The sequence below is a fragment of the Scyliorhinus torazame genome, chromosome 13, assembly GCF_047496885.1.
Source record: "Scyliorhinus torazame isolate Kashiwa2021f chromosome 13, sScyTor2.1, whole genome shotgun sequence".
NCBI lineage: Eukaryota > Metazoa > Chordata > Chondrichthyes > Carcharhiniformes > Scyliorhinidae > Scyliorhinus > Scyliorhinus torazame.
In genome coordinates, this window is record NC_092719.1 from 62,441,533 (window position 1) to 62,462,817 (window position 21,285).

Sequence of the window (21,285 nt, forward strand, 5' to 3'; positions counted from 1 at the left end):
GATTAACCTGTTATTGAAACGACCCCCTCCGGAGAAAGATTACTGGAGACTCCGTCGAATTGGTCTGTTTCAAAAACATTTTCACTTGCCCCCAGGTGGAAATAACTGCACATTCCTGCAGAGAAATAAATGCCAGTTGCTTACTGATATTTTACCAGAGTAGATCATAGTGCATCAGAACGATGTGTCGGCTGTGGCCTGGTTGCTGATATTGAAGATGCTGCAGGAAATTGTGTTGATAAAGATAATGCTGCAGATTAGATTGCGTTTCTGGAGTGAAACGGCGATAACCCCCAATCTTTACCGCAGGAGCCCAGCCAACGAAAGATTAAAAAAAAAAGGCGCACTCCTTTCAGTTTCTCTGTCAACAGACAAACAAGTTTTTGTTTTATTGACCTAGGTAAGACAGTAACTAATGACTGAACTCACGTAGTTTTCTTTTTAAAGCTGTTTCAGAGCGAGGTTTAACCACCCACCACCCCAGACGGCGCATCTTGGAGTCCATCACCAGACTAACATACTGGAAGTTGCAAAGTAGCTGACTCTTGGCACTGCATATACATTGGCCACGTTTCCAGCTGGTAAAAAGGACACCGATCTCGGTCACAATGTTTGGTGCGCGGGGCTGGCAGGGAGGAGTTTAAATTCCTCTTGTGATTATTTCACCAGTCCCCAGCCCCCAGCGGGTTACTGTGAAAACTCAGCTGCAACGTGCACCGGCCGAATGTGCAACAGGGCGCTTGCCCATATAAATCTATAGAAAAGTGCAACTCTTGGGAGATGAGGAGATTCGTGAGCAAGTCGCAGGAAGCTGGCACAGAAAAGTCAGTCTGGAGTTTTTTTTCCGCGGATTATATAAATGGTGGGGGGGTTAGGGCAAAGGGGGTGGAAGCCAGTCCTTGTCAGCAATGTCAGTCATTTCATATGTGTGGAGGGGTGGGGGAATAGTACAGTGTGAACTCCCCGCTGGGTGTGAATTGGACGGGCGATTGCTGCCAGGCTGTGTGGGGTGAGATTTGAGGCGGGTTTTTCTTTTGGAGACCGGAGTCAGACATGATTCTCCTCGGTTGTGTCGAGAAACGTCGCCTTCGCGTCATCGCAGGGGATGGTAAGGGGCTGAGCTATTTTAAATGCTGTGATTGCAGAGTCCCTGCCCATCTGTCTGTGTGTGTGTGTGTGTGAGAGAGAGAGGAGGTGTGGAGTCTGACTGCCAGAACTAACAGTCTGGGGGTGGGGGCTGAACAGGGAAATGCCAGACGCTGCCCTGGTGGACGGTGGCAGAGCGGAAGGAGAGCCAGCTTGACTCACCCTCACCCCCCCCCCCTCCCCTTACCCCCCTCCAGCCCGTTCCTGAGGAGGAAGGAGAGCGTCCCGGCCGAAGATGACACTGGTGGCCGAGGAAAACATTGACGAGTCGGTGGTGTTGACCGCGCTCTCGCAGGGCAACTGCGAGTCCGAGGAGCCGGGGCAGGAATGCTGCGAGAGGGCGTTCATCAACATCTCCGGGCTGAGGTTCGAGACGCAGCTCAGGACCCTGGCTCAGTTCCCCGACACCTTGCTCGGCGATCCGAGGAAGAGGATGCGCTACTTCGACCCCCTCCGGAACGAGTATTTCTTCGACAGGAATCGCCCCAGCTTCGACGCCATCCTCTACTTCTACCAGTCGGGAGGGAGGCTGAGGAGACCTGTCAACGTGCCCGTCGACATTTTCCTGGAAGAGATCAAATTCTACGAGATGGGAGACGAGGCTATCGACAATCTCCGAGAGGAGGAGGGCTTCATTAAGGAAGAGGAGCGGATTCTGCCCCCTAACGAGTACCAGCGTCAAGTTTGGTTGTTGTTCGAGTACCCGGAGAGCTCGGGTGCTGCCAAGGGGATTGCCATAGTCTCCGTCCTTGTCATTCTCATCTCCATCATCATATTCTGCCTAGAGACCTTGCCCGAATTCAGAGAAGATACTCGCCCGGACTTGCCGAAATTTCCCGCCAATGGCACCGAGACCTTGGGGGCGAACACTTTCACGGACCCCTTCTTCATCATTGAGACCCTGTGCATTGTCTGGTTCTCTTTCGAACTGTTGGTGAGATTTTTCTCCTGCCCCAGCAAACCTGGTTTCTTCAAGAACATCATGAACATCATTGACATTGTGGCCATCATCCCCTATTTCATCACCCTGTTCACCGAGTTGGTGTATCACCAAAGCAACGGGCAACAGACAATGTCCTTGGCCATCCTCAGGGTCATCCGGCTCGTCCGAGTGTTCCGCATCTTCAAGCTTTCCCGCCACTCCAAAGGGCTCCAGATCCTGGGGAAAACCCTGCAGGCCAGCCTGAGGGAGCTGGGCTTGCTCATGTTCTTCCTCTTCATCGGGGTCATCCTCTTCTCCAGCGCCGTCTACTTCGCCGAGACGGATGACCCCGACTCCAGCTTTTCCAGCATCCCCGACGCCTTCTGGTGGGCGGTGGTCACCATGACCACGGTGGGCTACGGCGACATGCACCCCGTCACCATCGGGGGCAAGATCGTGGGCTCGCTGTGCGCCATCGCCGGCGTGCTGACCATCGCCCTGCCCGTGCCCGTCATCGTCTCCAACTTCAACTACTTCTACCACCGGGAGAACGAGCACGAAGACCAGGCCGAGTACCTGCACATCAGCAGCGGGCAGCAGGCGGCTTCCCTCGGCAGGCTGGAGGCCAGCAACCTGTCCCTCAACAAGGGCGAGTACCTGGAGGCAGAGGACAACGTGGACGCGCTGATCCTGGAGCATGACCGGTACCCCGGCTACACCCCCACCAAACAGAGACCCTCAGACCCCCCAGCGAAGAAAATATTCACTGATGTATGATCACAGGTGGGGGAGGAAAGATTGGGGAGGAGGCAATAGGCTGTGGGGATAGGAGGAGGGGGAACTCAATACCAACAGCGAAACTCTCCATCCAGTGTTTTCAGTCACATTAAAAAATATATAAACATCGTCCGATAGTCAGTCTCAACCCATGGGAGCTAAATATTTTTGTACAAGTTTATTTGTGTCAGAATCAGATGTGGACAAGGGAGGGGGAGGCGGTAGAGTCAGATTGCAAAAGGTCATCCTTCTTCGCTTCGCTGTCAACATGTTTTAGTTTTTGACATTTTCCTGCCGTTTAATGCGACTTGCCCGCCATTTGTTTTGCTCGGGGGGTCTTGGCACATTTTAACCTTCGAACGTGTGCCCAGTTGAATTGAGCCAAAACGAAGAACATTGTTTTTTCTTAAATAGGCAGCTTCCACCTCCCCCTGTCACCCCCCCCCCCCCTCCCCTCCCCACCTCCAACCCCCTCCACCCACTCCCAAGCTTCGTTCCAGTAATTCTGTGCCAAATCATGGGTGATGGTGGGTGTAGGTATTCTGATCACCGGGGAAGCGTGTATCTCCATGGAGGGGGAAGAGGAGTGGGTGGGGAGGGGTATCCATAAACCCCCCCCCCCAAGCCCCCTTGTCCACCCGGGAATCATGTCTGTTCTGAGGAGAGAAAGAGAGAGAGAATAAAACCCGAGGATTTAAGAATTTTCAAAACAAAGAGAAACGATTGCAAAGAAAGCTGACGGGGGCGGAGGGGAAGAATCAAATAGCAATTAAATAGAGAGAGCGAGAGAAGAGGACCAAAAACCGTTCCAAGATTACAACCCGGTTCTGCAACACACTCGACGTGAACAGCCAAACTGGAAGCCATTTCCAGCGCTCACATCTATCTGACCCTTGGCTTTAATGTTGTGTCTCACACTTTTCATTACGATAGCTGAATCAATTCCACGTAGTTCTCGCCCTGTGCCACTCTCTGAACTGTAAGAGGGAAGACTAAAGTCAAAGAGCACGTTTGCTTTTCATCATCATCGTCACTCAGCGGTGCATCTTTTGTTTGGGGGGGGGGGGGGGTGAGGAAGGAACTCACGGTGTTGAAGACATGGGGACCGTCACCTTTAGATGCACAGGTGGATTATGTTTACATTCCTGCCGTGGTTGTGTCACGCTTGGACAATTACTGTTCACTGCCCCCCCCCCTCCCCGAAAAAAAAAAGAAAAAACATGGACATTATTTTTTTTTGAAGTGCCTGTCCCGAATAAAACAGAAACAAACAAAAAAGGAGACAAAATATCGGACACGTGCGAGCCCAGGGCCGGGTGCAGCGGCCTTGTGTCGGCGGGCACTGCGCCGAGCAGTTAGCGCCCCCCCGCGGGGACAACTTGGGCAGCGTCGGCGGTTGCTATGCCAACCTTCTCGCCTCTTCTCCAGCTCTGACAGTCGGGGGAGTGGGTGGTGTGGAGGATTGGGGGAGGGGGGAGCAAACATTGCAGCGTCGTCTTCATACAAAAACGAATTTCACAAATGAATCTTACCGCTGCATGCATTTTATTTTTTGTTAAGCAAAGGGAACCAAGGAGGTCCTGGCCTTAGGGGTTGTGTCACAGCGGCCGCATACTGGGGGGGGGGGGGGGGGGGGGATCTCTCTTCGCATGGCCCGTTCATTAATCGTGTTGGAATTTACCGCCTCGCCCACCCCCTTCCCCAATTCCAAAATGGATTGAAGTACCCAAAACAAACGTCAATGCGGTTTGAAGATGTGAGCGAGCGACCACCAACTTGACAGCTGCAACATCACCCACGCAAATCACCGGAGACGGGGTGTTTTTTGTTTTCCTGGAGGAAAGATTCAAATCAAAGATCCTGGGAATTCCGTATGTTTATTTTTTAGATGTCCCACGGTCCGCTTCATACGACAATCCAAATAGCCACATGGCCTTGGTTATGGCCAGCAGGTTTTCAGGCAAAACTCCGGGTAGTCATCGGGTTAATAAAGGGGATGGCCGGTGTGTGTGTGTGTGGGGGGGGGGGGGGGGGGGTCACAGTACTCGTTCAAATCGCATCAATGCCCCCGAGTTTCACCGCTCCTTGACAGAAAAAAAGAGGCAAAGCTACCCATTGGGCAGGAAACCCCCCCCAAAAAAAGAGAAATAGTCTCCCCTTTTAAAAAAAATGATTCTGGAATTAGTGACTGGAGTCCGGATCGGACAAAATTTAAGCGACTTCCTCTTCTCCCCCTGTCAGGGCTCCGTTATATTTGTGACCGGGTATATTTGAGAGGGGGTTGCTGATTGCTCTTGGTGAGACTGACCACCCCCCCCCCCCCCCCTCCTCACTGATCAACGCGAGACGGCTGCATACAGGCCGCCTGGAGATTCCTAAGTCGGCTTCGGAAGCCCGCGCTGTGTGAAGAGAGGACTCAGAACAGCTCAAACATCCTCGGCGGCCACAACCCAGCTTTGTGACTGATCGGCAAACCAGGATTCCGAAAGGAAGGGGAACAACGTTCACGATCTGGCCCAAAATAAAGTAGCGGAATTGGCATTCTGTGAGAGGCACAGTGTGAAAGGTGAGCGGATTCACATTTAGTATTATGATTCTATCCTTGTGTCCGAGTACATTGAGATTTCTCTGTAATAGAGTCAACTTCAGTTTATTAGCAATGAATTAGGGAGAATTTTCAACACAAGGGAACATGTTTAGAATGTTTTTGTGTATTGCACTAGACAGTAAGTTAATATGGAGATTGCGGAGGTATCATTATTTTTGCATTTATGTTTCTTCGCATGCTACTTTTAAAAATCAATTGCAAATCGCCCCCCCCCCCCAGAAACTTTCTAAATCAGTGCATTAAGCAGGATGAGGGCGAATTAAGTTATTGCCTGTCACCGATTTATGGTCTAATCCAAACCACGAGGCAGCGATTGTAAATTTAAGCGCGGCTCTCTGGAGGGTGAAGGATAACCTTTTTGTCCTAGGAGAGGTGCAAATGTCGAACATTCCCCTCGACCGCAAAATGTTCCGCTGACGACACCGCTAACAATACCCCCTGTGTGTGCGAGCGAGCGAGCCCGCCACCTCCACAAGTGTGTGCGGAGCCGGCTTCCGGGGGTCACCAGCAGACCGAGCAACCCCAGCCACCAGACGACTGGGCTCAGCTCACGCGAGAAGCTTCTGCCTTTCCCGTCCTCTGGTATCTGATAACTTGCGTGTGAAGAGCTCAGACACGTGGGCTCGGGAATTAGGAGGAACCTGTGGCGCGGAAGAGGCTGAATGTGATGGGAAAGTGAAATCGCACCATTCCTTTCTCTGGCGCCGTCTTCATTCTATCTGATTCTTTTATTTTATTCACTGAGGGTTTGGTCCAATGGAACCGAGCCCGAATTAAGCTGGAACAACTCTAACGTCTGAGATCCCCCTGCTTGATAAGGACACTTGTGCACTGATTTAACTGGGGTTGGAAACATCTTATTGAGAACAATCCATTGAGAGGGCAAACACAAATGCTGACCAACTTCAATGATCTGTAATTTATTAAAGAACACAGGAAGACTTACTGTATCAGCCAGATCCATAGGTCTGATGCAAAAATTCTGCTCCATCTTGAACAGGTACTCGCCCTAACTGCACATTTATGCTACTCTTGTATACTTTTTTGCATTTTTACGGAATGTGGGTGTCGCAATTTCCCATCGTCGATTGCCCTTGAGAAGGTGGTTGTGAGCTGCCTTTTTGAATCTGCAGCCCATTTGATGTAGGTATACCCACATCGATGTTAGGAATGGAGAGTCAGGATTTTGACCCAGTAACAGTGAAGGGAAGGTGATATAGTTCCAAGTCAGCATGGTGCTCAGCAGGAGGTGGTGTTGCCATTCATCTGTTGCGCTTGGCCTTCGAGGTGGTAGAGGTTAGGGCTCAAAGGAGCCTTGGTAAGTTTCTGCAATGCATCTTGTAGATGGTACACACTGCTGCTACTGTGCATCAGTGGTGGAGGGAATGAATGTTTAAGATGCTGGATGGGTGCCAATCAAGTGGAGCTGCTTTATCTTGGGTGGTATCAATCTTCTTGAGTGTTGTTAGAGCTACACTCATCCAGACAAGGGACGACGGTGGACAGATGGGGGGTCAGAAGATGAGTTCTCCCAGACAAATTCTCAGACTCTGACCTGCTCTTGTAGCTATGGTATTTATATGGCTGGTCCAGTTCAGTTTCTGGCCAATCATAACCCCCCAGGATGTTGATAGGGAGGGATACAGCAATGGTAACGCAAATGTCGAAGAGAGATATTTGGATTCGCTATTGTGTGATTCATTTTTGAGGTCACTGATCTAAGTGGAACAATGTTCCCATGTGGGTGAAAGGTAATTTTCTTGATGATCGCAACAAGTAACATGTCCTCTTGTTAAAAAGGTTTGGTGAAAGGCTTTGTTTGTTTTCAATATCTACAAAGAGCCAACAGACCAGTGGACCATTTAACAATAAGAGTTTCACAAACCCTCCAAGGCTGGTGAGCACAATGTGACTGAGAAATTGTCCTTCAGTGTCAACAAAGGAGGTAATATTGAACTTGTAGAAGATATAATTGGGCCACCTTGGATAATTTAGTGCAGTTTTGGGCAGCTCATTATTAGAATGATATAGAAGCAATGCATTGAAAAAGTAACTTGTATATTAAGTAAGACATTATCAGAGTTAAGAAATTAAGTTATGAAGAGGTTTTTTAGAAATTATTGGAACGCAGCAGGTCAGTAGGTGACATTTTTATCATTAGCAAGATTGTGATAGATTAACAAATGATCATTTTCACTGGTTAGTGAGATGGTAACAGGGTGACACAAACTTAAGATAATAAGAAAAATAGTAACTGGGGAGATTAAAAATATTTCTTTGCATAGAAGATAATTAAGTTATGGAAATTTATGTCATAAAGCACCATGGGACCAGAGTGTGTAAATCTTTCAAAAGAAATGACTAAAATGGAAAACAAAGAGTAAAAACACATATGGGAAAGCAAACAGGAGAGTGGGATTAAATTTGGTCAGTCAAGTGGGAAAAAAACACGAGCAACAGAGCTGATAAACCAAATAGTCTTTTTCTGCTCTTCTGATTGGCGAAGTATGGTCTCACCAAATTGCCCTAATGTCATCAACTATGTAATAACCTGTTTGAGTGTTGGGACATTCTGTGATTCTAACAGTTGGAAGGATCGGATTGGCAAAGTAAAACATTTTAAAGAAGTTTTGTGACTTTCCATACAGCATCTGTATGGAAATGAACAACTGGAACACTATTCAGCACTCCAGCCACATTATGGGAGCTAACCTAATGAGCCTTGTGCACAGTTTGTGAAGTTTCTGACAACCAAACAGCACTCCTCTTCCACTTTGTTACATGCATCGGGATGGAGTGTTCCTCAGCTCTCTGTGTTTAATTTTAGGAGGAGCTGGTGCCTGATGTGGATCAATGGGGTTCCCACCAACAAAGGTGGCCATGATCCTGCTGTGCTAACAAGTGGCAGAACACTGTACAAACAGGAGAGTTCCTCAGGGCCGTACAATTTCCAAAAATATTTGCACATATCTGTACAGCATTATATTTAACTTCTTCAAAGGTGAAAAAGTTGCAAAAACAGGAAACTTCTTTAAGCCCTTAAGAGTGTCAGCTGAGCTTAGTTAATAGCAGCACCATCCTGAAGAGGACGGGTTGAAGATCTTATCTCGGTTAACAATTCATTACAATATACAGGGAAAGCTGTATTGCAATATGTGCCGCTATTCTGGTGACGTTTTAATTAAGATGCCATCTATCTGCTCAGTTGAATGTAAAATTGCACTATTTGAAGAAAAGGAGGGCGTTCTCCCAATATCCCCGCTCAACCAACTCTGCCAAACAAAACTGTTTGTGAGATCTTGCTTAGCACTCAACATTTACCAATACAACAGATGACTACACTTCAAAAGTGAATCATTATTTGTGATGCATTATGCAATGTCCTGAGGAAGTATTTAGGTGATATATAAATACAATTTAATTTGCTCTCTCTTTGCAAATTACCTCTGACTGCTGCAGTATAAAGGCTGCTGCAGTTACAGTTGTTCAGATATCTCAGTCCTGATATGTTGTTTATGTTTCTGGTAGTCACATATGAATGTTTCATAAAAAATGTATGTAGCTCAGTGTGTCAAAACACAATTAACAGTTAGCCATTGTAGGTAATTAGAATTCATGGGAGCTGTGTGGGACTTATTAGTGCTTAATATATATTGGTTGTTATTCAAAAATTATAAACTGAACAACTGAGCCTAGGTTGGCTAGTTTAAAAAAAAAAGGTTTATGTTTTGATAGTACAAGATTAATTCACCTTGTGATAGATTAAGTATAAACAAATCTCAAATTCTGGGCTCTGGACAGAACCTGCGCCAAAGAGCACCCATTCACCCTGCTATGAGCTCAGGGCCTCCAATACAAATGTTGAGAGAAAGTAGTAATTCAAAAAGAATTGCCTTAGTGGCACATAGTGTGGCATTTCATTGATCCACCTGGAGGAGTCAGTATAAGCAAGGCATTTAATGTTGCTCTTATCTTTGAAGGGATTAAAATGGGATCTCTGTGACTAAGTATGTTACAGCAATACCTTTTTGCCTTTGTATTTGTTTTTGAATCTACCTCATACTGAAGGAACATAACTTCTCTCTATAAGGATTCCAGATAATGTGAGTTTCGAGTGGACCCATTGCACAAAACTGTGTAATTTGTTGCGAATCAGTAATAGTCTTCGAGCATCACTCACAGACTTTGCAAGGACTCTGGACAGAAAATGGATACTGATTCAGTTGGGTTTGTTTTTCTGAGCTGTAGGACTTGGTTTTTCTGAGCTTGAACGTGTATTTGGAGCAGCATTACGGAATTGGACTTGCCATAATAGGCTGAGGGGTTTTAATAACGACTGATGGGGTTACGTATTTCCTAGAATTTAGAAGGTTATAATATAATAATCTTTATTGTCACAAATAGGCTTTCATTAACAGTGCAATGAAATTACTGTGAAAAGCCCCTAGTCACCATATTCCGGCACCTGTTCGGGTACACTGAGGGAGAATTCAGAATGCCCAAATTACCTAACAGCACATCTTTCGGGACTTGTGGGAGAAAACCGGAGCACCCAGAGGAAACCCACACAGACACAGGGAGAACCTGCAGACTGCGCACAGACAGTGACCCAAGCCGGGATTCGGCCCTGGGACTCTGGCACTGTGAAGTAACAGTGCTAACCACTGTGCTACTGTGCCGCCCGATTAAAGGGAGATTTGATGGACATTTTTAAGATTATTAGAGGAACAGGTAGGATAGACAGAGGAAAACAGATTGGGAACTGTCTAAAAATCAAAAGGCACAATTAAATACAGTTAGCTATTGAGAGAATGATTTGTCACATTATTTGACCTTGTGCATTGTGCAAAGTATCATCATAAATATCTCTTTGAAGTTTCTTCATTCTAAAACAGGGCTTCCCAAACTATAGATCGTGACCCCCTGTGGGGTTGAGAGACAGGATTTTGGGGTACTAAGCACTGAGGCAGCAATGCCCGCCATAGAGCACAAACTGACGGCTAACAGTTGCCAGGATCCAATAAATCCTAAAAAAAAGATTCGATATTGATGGGCTGTGTATAACAGACAGATCTTTGGGATCTGATTCACATGCAAAAAGAAAGCTATTTGAAAACCCTGGAATTGAAATACTTTCCATCACGTTCAACCTCATTCCCCTCACCATACTTGGTAGCTGAAGGCGATTCCACTCTGCTGCTCAACAACCCTTGTACCCCAAAATTTTCACACTGGGGTTATGCAAATCCTGGAGCATTAAAATGGGGTCATAGCGCGAAAAAGTTTGGGACACACTGTTCTAAGATGTAACCAGATACAGATATTACTTCTATGCAATAATATTGATATATTTGTCTACTAATTTAGGGATGCTTTAAGTTCTGTTACTGCATGGAGGTAATTCACTTGTTTATCATAGAATAGTTTACCATAAATTTTCTCAGATTTCCACAACTGTCTGCGATATTCCAATGGAAAATAGGAGGAAAACATGCATGGACCATGTGAACTGGCTTCCCATGATTCATTGCTGAAGTTAGGTCAACTGATCAGGATTGCGAACCTCCGAGAAAATTCCAAGTAGCAACTTCTTACAGATTATAGCACAGAAGGAGACCACTCAATCCATTGTGCCCATTATGCATAAAGCATTAAGCACAAGAGGAAATCACCTTGACACAAACAAATGGACAAATGATTCAAGAATTCAGGAACAAAGATCTTGACCACGAGGTCCTACTTTTAAAGGAATTCTTATCTCTAGTTTAATCCCTCATTTACTTTCATTGGCTTCTAATTCTCAGCTGAGACCTCATGGTTCGTTCAAATGAATGTCTCTGTTATTTAGGAAAAGTACTGCATATGTTTTCACAGCTTGGTGGAGACCTTAAAAATTGATTGGTTGATTAGGCAGAGAACAATATGTTCTTAGTGTTGAATACACTGGAATACAATGGTGAATTCATTATACGAGACACTGACTGCGCTCCTACAGTAAAGACACTTTTAATATTTATTACTCGTTAGCTATATGCATTCAACTAGCCCCAATATGAATAAAACTATGAATAATACTAGACTTTATCAGCCCACCTTTGGTTCTTCTAAACGTAATAGAATGAATCACAATTAAATTAATGCAAAAAGGAAAATAAACAAAAGCTAAAAGGAACACATTCACAGTTGCCCTTGATGATCCCGTTGTTTAGGAACAGCCTTCAACACTGGAATGTGCTAGTCTTGAAAGAGTTACAGCACTTTGGGCTCATAGTAAGAACCGCTTATATCGTGTGGAGGTATTTGTTTAAGCAAATACAGAGGCACCATTTTAGGACTTCTTGCCATTCTCTTACAGATGCATTTGATCAACAGAAACAAAACATGCATAGCAAAAATGACTACAAAGAACATGAGCAAGCCTTGCACCGCTGAGGCTCTCAAGGACCCCAGCAACCCAGTAGCCCAACCCCAAAGGGTGCTGGACTTGAGTTGCTTGAGTTTTTCAGCCTCCCTCTGGATGTTTTGCCAAATCAGTGATCTCTTCGGGACATTGAAATCTTTGGCATACACCTTGGACATATAAGGAAAGTGTTATCATTTAACTCCTTACTAGACTTTGTCGGTTGGCCATGGTGTGTTAAACTGAAAAGACAACCAAAAATCAAAATGGCTGCAAACATTTACAAAAATTAGCTTCAATTATAATGAACTCTTTTAACATTTGAGGCATGGATCCCGGACTTCTTTACTTGGACCTTCACAGCCTCATGGGTTGTGAGAAGCACCTGATAGAGGCCCTCCCACATGGACTCCAACGGCTCCTTCTGCAGTTTCTTCATGTAGACTTTAACTACTGGCACAAGGTCATGCCCGCCTTTGGGAGGGTCACCCCATGCTGCCAATACCTCTAAGGAAGTAGAACTGACGCCATTTCTTAGATTCTGACAATATTTGAATGATGCATCACTCATCAAATGACAATCAGCTTTTTGTAAGTCAATAGTCCCTGGCAAGGACATGAGACTGCCAGTAATTACTTTGAATGGACTCAAACCCGTGGTTCTGTTTGGTATTGCTCTGATGCTGTACAGGACTAGTGGTAAGCCTTGAGGCCATGGCATTCCTTCCTGTTGATACTTCCATAATATCTCTTTCAGAGTCCGGTTCATATGTTCCACTTGTCCAGCTGATTGTGGGTGAGAAGAGCCCCCACTTAATGTTCAATAGTTTACAAACATCTTTGCAAACAACATCTGTAAAGTGGGTTCCGTTGTCTGAGTCTATGCTGGTTGATACTCCCCATCCGGGAATATAGTCTTTGCATAGAACCTTAGCTGCCTGGCTAGCTGTAGCTCTTCTGGCCGGGATGGCCTCTACCCATCTGGAGAACTTGTCCGCTATTACCAGGACATCAGTGTACATTTGACATGGTGGAAGGGTAATGTAATTGGCCTGTATATGCTGAAATGGTCCTACAGATGCAGGAGCTCTTAACTTAGGCATTGATGTTATAGGTCCTGATTTGTTCTTCTGACAGGTGACGCAGCGTACTGCCACCACCTGGGCATGTATCTTGAATCCTCGACCCCACCAGCTTTTCTGGAATCGAGCCAACATCTGTTGGGGGCCAGGTGCCCCCATGAGTGGATCTGTTGGGCCAAAAAGGGCATCAGTGACTGTGGTGTGGCTGGTCTGTCAGTCTCTGCTTGTCTCCGAATGCCATTGTCACAGAACTTGATACCTGCACCATCCATGTCCATTTTTCTTCTCGTGAACACGCACTTTGCATATTACGTAGGTCTTGCAACAGGCTGCGCTCTTCCAGTCTGTAGATTTGTTTTGGTCTCTCTGGAGAATTGCATTGTGAGGCGGCTTCTTTCACTGTCTGGTCTGCAAAGGTATTTCCTTGCGCCTCTGTGCTGTCCTCTTTAGTGGGGGCCTTACATTTCAGAATTACCATTTCTTTTGGCAGTTTTCAGGCTTCGAGAAGGTCCAGTACCTCTTTCCCATTTCAAATAGGTGTTCCTGTGGTGGTGAGAAATTCTCTTTTCTTCCATAATTGGCCGAAGTCATGAACTACTCCAAAACCATATCTTGAGTCTGAATAGATGTTAGCTGTCTGGTCTTTTGCCACATGACATGCTTCTAATAGGGTGATGAAATTGAGTTCTTTCTGGCCAGTCTGGTCTCAATCAAAAGGCTGAGTTCGGATTTGTAGATATAGTTTTATTTTATTTCAAATATCTTGCAAGCCAGACTCACTCTTATAACAGCAGGACCAACACTGTTCCTGAGATCCCCAGAGCAAGTGAACAAAGGAAGCACAGCATCTAGTTTCATACATATGGATTCAGCCTCAAATTTCACATACCCACGACCAAATAAGGTAACGGTGACAAATACAAGATTCTTATAGGACCTTTTCCCACATTCCTTGCCTTGGGCCTCTTTCTCCCAAAATCCTTTGCAGTATCATTTGTGCAAAGAACTGGTCCTAATAGCTACCCTTCCCCTCTCGCCATGCTTTGTCCAATCTCTTTATTCACTCCCTGCAAACTGAATTAATGTCCATAATGCACTATTCTAACTGGTCATCCCAGTCTAATGCTCTTTTCTTTAGTTCAATTCCTCAAGGGCCCTTAACTCAGCTTGTTGAGATGATGTCCGTGGAGGCAAAGTTCCCTTTGCCAGAATGGTGTACAGGCTTGCGATTGGCCATCCTGCTTTCTGAATGCCATTTTCAACAAAGGAGAACCCATTGAAATAAAACTAAGTCTGGGTTTTGTAATGGATCTGCTTCTATCAGGCGCACCACCTCCATTTCCTGCATGGTTTCAACACATTCATAGAACATAGAACAATACAGCGCAGTACAGGCCCTTCGGCCCACGATGTTGCACCGAAACAAAAGCCATCTAACCTACACTATACCATTATCATCCATATGTTTATCCAATAAACTCTGAAATGCCCTCAATGTTGGCGAGTTCACTACTGTAGCAGGTAGGGCATTCCACGGCCTCACTACTCTTTGCGTAACGAACCTACCTCTGACCTCTGTCCTATATCTATTACCCCTCAGTTTAAGGCTATGTCCCCTCGTGCTAGCCATTTCCATCCGCGGGAGAAGGCTCTCACTGTCCACCCTATCTAACCCTCTGATCATTTTGTATGCCTCTATTAAGTCTCCTCTTAACCTTCTTCTCTCTAACGAAAACAACCTCAAGTCCATCAGCCTTTCCTCATAAGATTTTCCCTCCATACCAGGCAACATCCTGGTAAATCTCCTCTGCACCCGTTCCAAAGCCTCCACGTCCTTCCTATAATGCGGTGACCAGAACTGTACTCCAATACTCCAAATGCGGCCGTACCAGAGTTCTGTACAGCTGCATGCAACATGACCTCCTGACTCCGGAACTCAATCCCTCTACCAATAAAGGCCAACACTCCATAGGCCTTCTTCACCACCCTATCAACCTGGGTGGCAACTTTCAGGGATCTATGTACATGGACACCTAGATCCCTCTGCTCATCCACACTTTCAAGAACTTTTCCATTAGCCAAATATTCCACATTCCTGTTATTCCTTCCAAAGTGAATCACCTCACACTTCTCTACATTAAACTCCATTTGCCACCTCTCAGCAAAGCACTGCAGCTTATCTATATCCCTCTGTAACCTGCTACTTCCTTCCACACTATCGACAACACCACCGACTTTAGTATCGTCTGCAAATTTACTCACCCACCCTTCTGCGCCTTCCTCTAGGTCATTGATAAAAATCACAAACAGCAACGGCCCCAGAACAGATCCTTGTGGTACTCCACTTGTGACTGAACTCCATTCTGAACATTTCCCATCAACCACCACCCTCTGTCTTCTTTCAGCTAGCCAATTTCTGATCCACATCTCTAAATCACCCTCAATCCCCAGCCTCCGTATTTTCTGCAATAGCCTACCGTGGGGAACCTTATCAAACGCTTTGCTGAAATCCATATACACCACATCAACTGCTCTACCCTCGTCTACTTGTTAAGTCACCTTCTCAAAGAACTCGATAAGGTTTGTGAGGCATGACCTACCCTTCACAAAGCCATGCTGACTATCCCTAATCATATTATTCCTATCTAGATGATTATAAATCTTGTCTCTCATAATCCCCTCCAAGACTTTACCCACTACAGACGTGAGGCTCACCGGTCTATAGTTGCCGGGGTTGTCTCTGCTCCCCTTTTTGAACAAAGGGACCACATTTGCTATCCTCCAGTCCTCTGGCACTATTCCTGTAGCCAATGATGACATAAAAATCAAAGCCAATGGTCCAGCAATCTCTTCCCTGGCCTCCCAGAGAATCCTAGGATAAATCCCATCAGGTCCCGGGGACTTATCTATTTTCAGCCTGTCCAGAATTGCCAACACCTCTTCCCTACGTACCTCAATGCCATCTAATCTATTTACCTGGAGCTCAGCATTCTCCTCCACAACATTATCTTTTTCCTGAGTGAATACTGACGAAAAATATTCATTTAGTATCTCGCCTATCTCTTCAGACTCTACACACAACTTCCCATCCCTGTCCTTGACTGGTCCTACTCTTTCCCTAGTCATTCGCTTATTCCTGACATACCTATAGAAAGCTTTTGGGTTTTCCTTGATCCTTCCTGCCAAATACTCCTCATGTCCCCTCCTTGCTCGTCTTAGCTCTCTCTTTAGATCCTTCCTCGCTACCTTGTAACTATCCATCGCCCCAACTGAAACTTCACACCTCATCTTCACATAGGCCTCCTTCTTCCTCTTAACAAGAGATTCCACTTCTTTGGTAAACCACAGTTCCCTCGCTCGGCACCTTCCTCCCTGCCTGACCAGTACATACTTATCAAGAACACGCAGTAGCTGATCCTTGAACAAGCTCCACTTATCCAGTGTGTCCAACACTTGCAGCCTACTTCTCCACCTTATCCCCCCCAAGTCACGTCTAATGGCATCATAATTTCCCTTCCCCCAGCTATAACTCTTGCCCTGCGGTGTATACTTATCCCTTTCCATCCTTAACGTAAACGTCACCGAATTGTGGTCACTGTCCCCAAAGTGCTCACCTACCTCCAAATCCAACACCTGGCCTGGTTCATTACCCAAAACCAAATCCAATGTGGCCTCGCCTCTTGTTGGCCTGTCAACAAACTGTGTCAGGAAACCCTCCTGCACACACTGTACAAAAAACGACCCATCTAATGTACTCGAACTATATCTTTTCCAGTCAATATTTGGAAAGTTAAAGTCTCCCATAATAACTACCCTGTTACTTTCGCTCTTATCCAGGATCATCCTCGCCATCCTTTCCTCTACATCCCTAGAACTATTTGGAGGCCTATAGAAGACTCCCAACAGTGTGACCTCTCCTTTCATGTTTCTAACCTCAGCCCATACTACCTCGGAAGATGAGTCCCCATCTAGCATCCTCTCCGCCACCGTAATACTGCTCTTGACTAGCAGCGCCACACCTCCCCCTCTTTTGCCTCCTTCTCTGAGCTTACTAAAACACCTAAACCCCGGAACCTGCAACATCCATTCCTGTCCCTGCTCTATCCATGTCTCCGAAATGGCCACAACATCGAAGTCCCAGGTACCAACCCATGCTGCCAGTTCCCCTACCTTATTTCGTATACTCCTGGCATTGAAGTAGACACACTTCAAACCACCTACCTGAACACTGGCCCCCTCCTGCGACGTCAAATCTGAGCTCCTGACCTCTATATTCTCATTCTCCCTTACCCTAAAACTACAATCCAGGTTCCCATGCCCCTGCTGCATTAGTTCAAACCCCCCCAAAGAGCACTAACAAATCTCCCCCCCAGGATATTTGTGCCCTGCAGGTTCAGATGTAGACCATCCTGTCTGTAGAGGTCCCACCTTCCCCAGAAAGAGCCCCAGTTATCCAGAAATCTGAATCCCTCCCGCCTGCACCATCCCTGTAGCCACGTGTTTAATTGCTCTCTCTCCCTATTCCTCATCTCACTATCACGTGGCACGGGCAACAACCCAGAGATAACAACTCTGTTTGTTCTAGTTCTGAGCTTCCATCCTAGCTCCCTGAAAGCCTGCCTGACATCCTTATCCCCTTTCCTACCTATGTCGTTAGTGCCAATGTGGACCACGACTTGGGACTGCTCCCCCTCCCCCTTAAGTCCCAGAAAACACGATCCGAGACATCACGTACCCTTGCACCTGGGAGGCAACATACCAAACGTGAGTCTCTCACGCTCCCACAAAATCTCCTATCTGTGCCCCTGACTATCGAGTCCCCAATTACTAATGCTCTGCTCCTCTCCCCCCTTCCCTTCTGAGCAACAGGGACAGACTCCGTGCCAGAGGCCCGTACCCCATGGCTTACCCCTGGTAAGTCCCCCCCCCCACAAGTATCCAAAGCCGTATACTTGTTTCTCAGGGGAACGATCGCAGGGGATCCCTGCACTGACTGTTTTTTCCCAGTCCCTCTTACAGTTACCCATCTATCTCCAATGTTTGGTGTAACTAATTCCCTGAAGCTTCTATCTATGACCCCCTCTGCCTCCCGAATGATCCGAAGTTCTTCCAACTCCAGCTCCAGTTCCCTAACTCGGTCTTGGAGGAGCTGGAGATGGCAGCACTTCCTGCAGGTAAAATCAGCAGGGACACTAACGGCATCCCTCACCTCAAACATCCTGCAGGAGGAACATTGCACTCCCTTCCCTGCCATCCCTCTAACTTTCTACCAAGATCTGGCTAACAACTAAATTAAAAAAAATTTGTATAAAAAAAATATTAATAACAATAATAAAATATGGTACTTACCTCACACCAAAGGATTTTATTATTAGGTTAGAGGAGGAGGGCGGGTGGGAGACACTACAAGTGTAGTGTCTCGGGTTTCCTCTCCACCAGAATTTATTGGTGAGGGTCTTCCCAGAAGTCCGCGGGTCGACTTCCTGTTCCCACCTTAAACACTAGAATTTTTAAAAAAAAATTTAAAGGAGAAACTTACCTCCCAGAAATCACTTCCGCACTGCCCCCGCTGAAATGGACTAGCCTGCTCTGCTCCTGCTGAAATCGACTTGGCCTGCAAAGTAAGTAAGCTGTTAATCAGTACTTGCCTCACCACAGGCAGCGACCTTTTAAACGGTCCCCTCTGCCTCGCAGGTCCTGCGCTTTTTCAAATTCCCGCGCTGATTCTAAGGTCCCAGCTCTCACTCCCGAACTCAACAGCTGACCTGCAAGGTAAGTAAGTTAATCTGTACTTACCTCACCACAGGCAGCGACCTTTTAAACGGTCCCCTCTGCCTCGCAGCTCCCGCGCTTTTTCAAATTCCCGCGCTGATTCTAAGGTCCCAGCTCTCACTCCCGAACTCAACAGCTGACCTGCAAGGTAAGTAAGTTAATCTGTACTTATTCATGCTCTTCCTGTCTCTGATTTAACCCTTCATTTACTTTTATTGGCTTTGAATTCTCAACTGAGACCTCCTAGTTTGTTCAAAAGAATGTCTGTTACTTTGAGGATGATTTGTTAATCAAACATTGGACAATACTTAAAATTGACTTGTGCCTATCAAAACTAGCTTAGTGTCTGCGTGCGCAGTCTTAGGAAAGGTATTTCATATGTTTTCCCACATTCTGCTATTTTTCACAGCTTGGCAGAGACCTTAATAGTTGATTAGACAGAGAACAATTCATTCTGAGTAATGAATACACTGGAATACAATGGTTAATTCATTATGAGACACTGGCCGGGATTCTCCAATCCTGCGGCCAAGTTCTGACGCCGGAGTGAAAAGTGGCGCGAGCCACCTGGTCAACAACGGGCCGCAACTGGCAGCTATCCATCCCTTCCTATGGGGCTAGTATGGTGGCAGAATGGTGCCACAGCTGCGGCACCCAAAAACCGGCGCGCCATGGCTGGCACGAGTTCGCGCATGCGCGGCACAGCCTGCGCGTGTTCGCGCATGTGCATGGGTTCCCGTCTCCATGCCGGGCCCCGGAAAATATGGCAGAGCCCTACAGGGACCCAGCGCAGAGGAACATAGGCCTCCACGGAACTAGCTCACCCGCCAATCGGTAGGCTTCAATCGCTGGCCAGGCCACCATGGAGGACCTCCCCGGGGTCAGATCCCCACGCCTCCCTACCAGGAAGGCCTCCACAGACAGAACTCCGAGGTTCCGCCGGGTGGGATCATACGTAACCCACGCCGGCGGGACTCGGCCGAACTCGGCGGGCAATCGTCTCGTCGAAGCCCGGACAATCGCCGGGGGGGGGGGCTGCTTTTTACGGCCCCCGACCAGCGCAACGGTGATCCCGCTGGTGCCCGAAAATCGGCGAGCCAGTGTCGGGGCGGCGTGGCGCGATTCGCGCGCCCCCGCCCCGGCAATTCTCCGACCCGGCGCGGGGTCAGAGAATCCCGGCCAATGTCTTCCCACAGTCAAGACACTTTTAACATTTAGCACTCTTTAGATATATGTAATCAATTAGCCCCTATATAAATAAAATTAGACTCTATTACTTAGTTGCTGGTTTAGTTCTTTGAGCGGTTACTGCAATGTTTTGCACAATTTCAGTAATTGGTTCAAGTTTCAGTAGTGACTGGTGCAGAGGTACCTTTCTGCTGACTTAAAGTTTTGAGCACAAAGAAATTGTTTCCTTGCATGGGTGGACCAATAGGTCTTGCTCTCGGCATTGAGAATGACTGAGAAAATGAGCAGGAGTCTCGCAGAGCAGGCCAAAAGAGGCAGAGGAGAGGAGAGAGAAAGACTCTCAGCAAGAAGTCATGTCCAATGAGGAATTGTATGGAGCAGATTTATTAGAGAACGGATTGTTCGAGGGCTGTGACCGCGTTCAAGTCATTATGCACACTGGTATCCAGAGGCACAATGATCCCATTGAAGCAAGCTGGGATTGCATGACTGTAAACAAAGCTTCCACTGCAGCATTCTGATATTGGTTGATGTTGATTGTGCTGTAATGACAGCTGAGACATTGGCAATCGGATACTGCAACGTGGAATGTTGTGCTACTGGCGGTATCAACCTGTTGCATGATCCTTGACATTGAGGCAGGCTTTCGGCCAGGGTTCCCAGTGCAACAAGCATTTAAGGGCGGAATGGTAGCACAGTGGTTAGCACTGTTGCTTCACAGCGCCAGGGTCCTAGGTTTGATTCCCGGCTTGGGTCACTGTCTGCGTGGAGTCTGCACGTTTTCCCCGTGTCTGCGTGTGTTTCCTCAGTGTGCTCCCGTTCCCCTCCCAAAAGATGTGTTGTTAGGTAATTTCGACATTCTGAATTCTCTCTCAGTGTACCCGTCCAGGCGCTGGAGTCTGGCGACTAGGGGGTTTTCACAGTAACTTCTTTGCAGTTTAATGTAAGCCTACTTGTGACAATAATAAAGGTTATTATTGTTATTATAAGTGTGTACACTCATGAGTGTACTTTTGTAGCCTGGCCCATACAATCATCATCAGAGTCGTATGGAGCAGAATTAGCGTGCAACTTTGCCTTCTGACAAGCTGGCAACTCCATTCTCTTTCCTTGGGCCCAAGTTTGCAGTGCAGTTGTGTTCTGTGTCTCCATGTGCAGATTCCATGTATGCTTTATGCAGTGTCAGTATCTAGTGGTTACAGTGCTGTGAAATCAAATGATGCTGTGTCATTATCTTCACTCTCTTCTTGCTCTCCCTCCATTGTCTGAGATGATTTCGCTTTTTGGTGATGTGAAAGAACAAAGGGGCAGGGCGGGCTATGGTGGGAGGAGAAAGGACAGTATGCTTATACCCTCAGCACTTCTCTGTTGCAAAAGTTTGTATGTTGGG

The 21,285-nt window shown here is 46.7% G+C and overlaps 1 protein-coding gene across 2 annotated transcripts in view; it reads left to right on the plus strand.

Moving 5' to 3' along the window:
• The first annotated feature begins 974 nt into the window (after window positions 1-974).
• Window positions 975-21,285, plus strand: part of LOC140388065 (potassium voltage-gated channel subfamily A member 3-like) — a 94,122-nt gene continuing 73,811 nt past the window's right edge. For both annotated transcript variants that reach the window (XM_072471665.1, XM_072471664.1), the window contains exon 1: window positions 975-5,411. In XM_072471665.1, the coding sequence (XP_072327766.1) occupies window positions 1,382-2,845 (1,464 nt within the window). In that variant the 5' untranslated portion in view covers window positions 975-1,381 and the 3' untranslated portion in view covers window positions 2,846-5,411. The remainder of the gene's footprint in view (window positions 5,412-21,285) is intronic.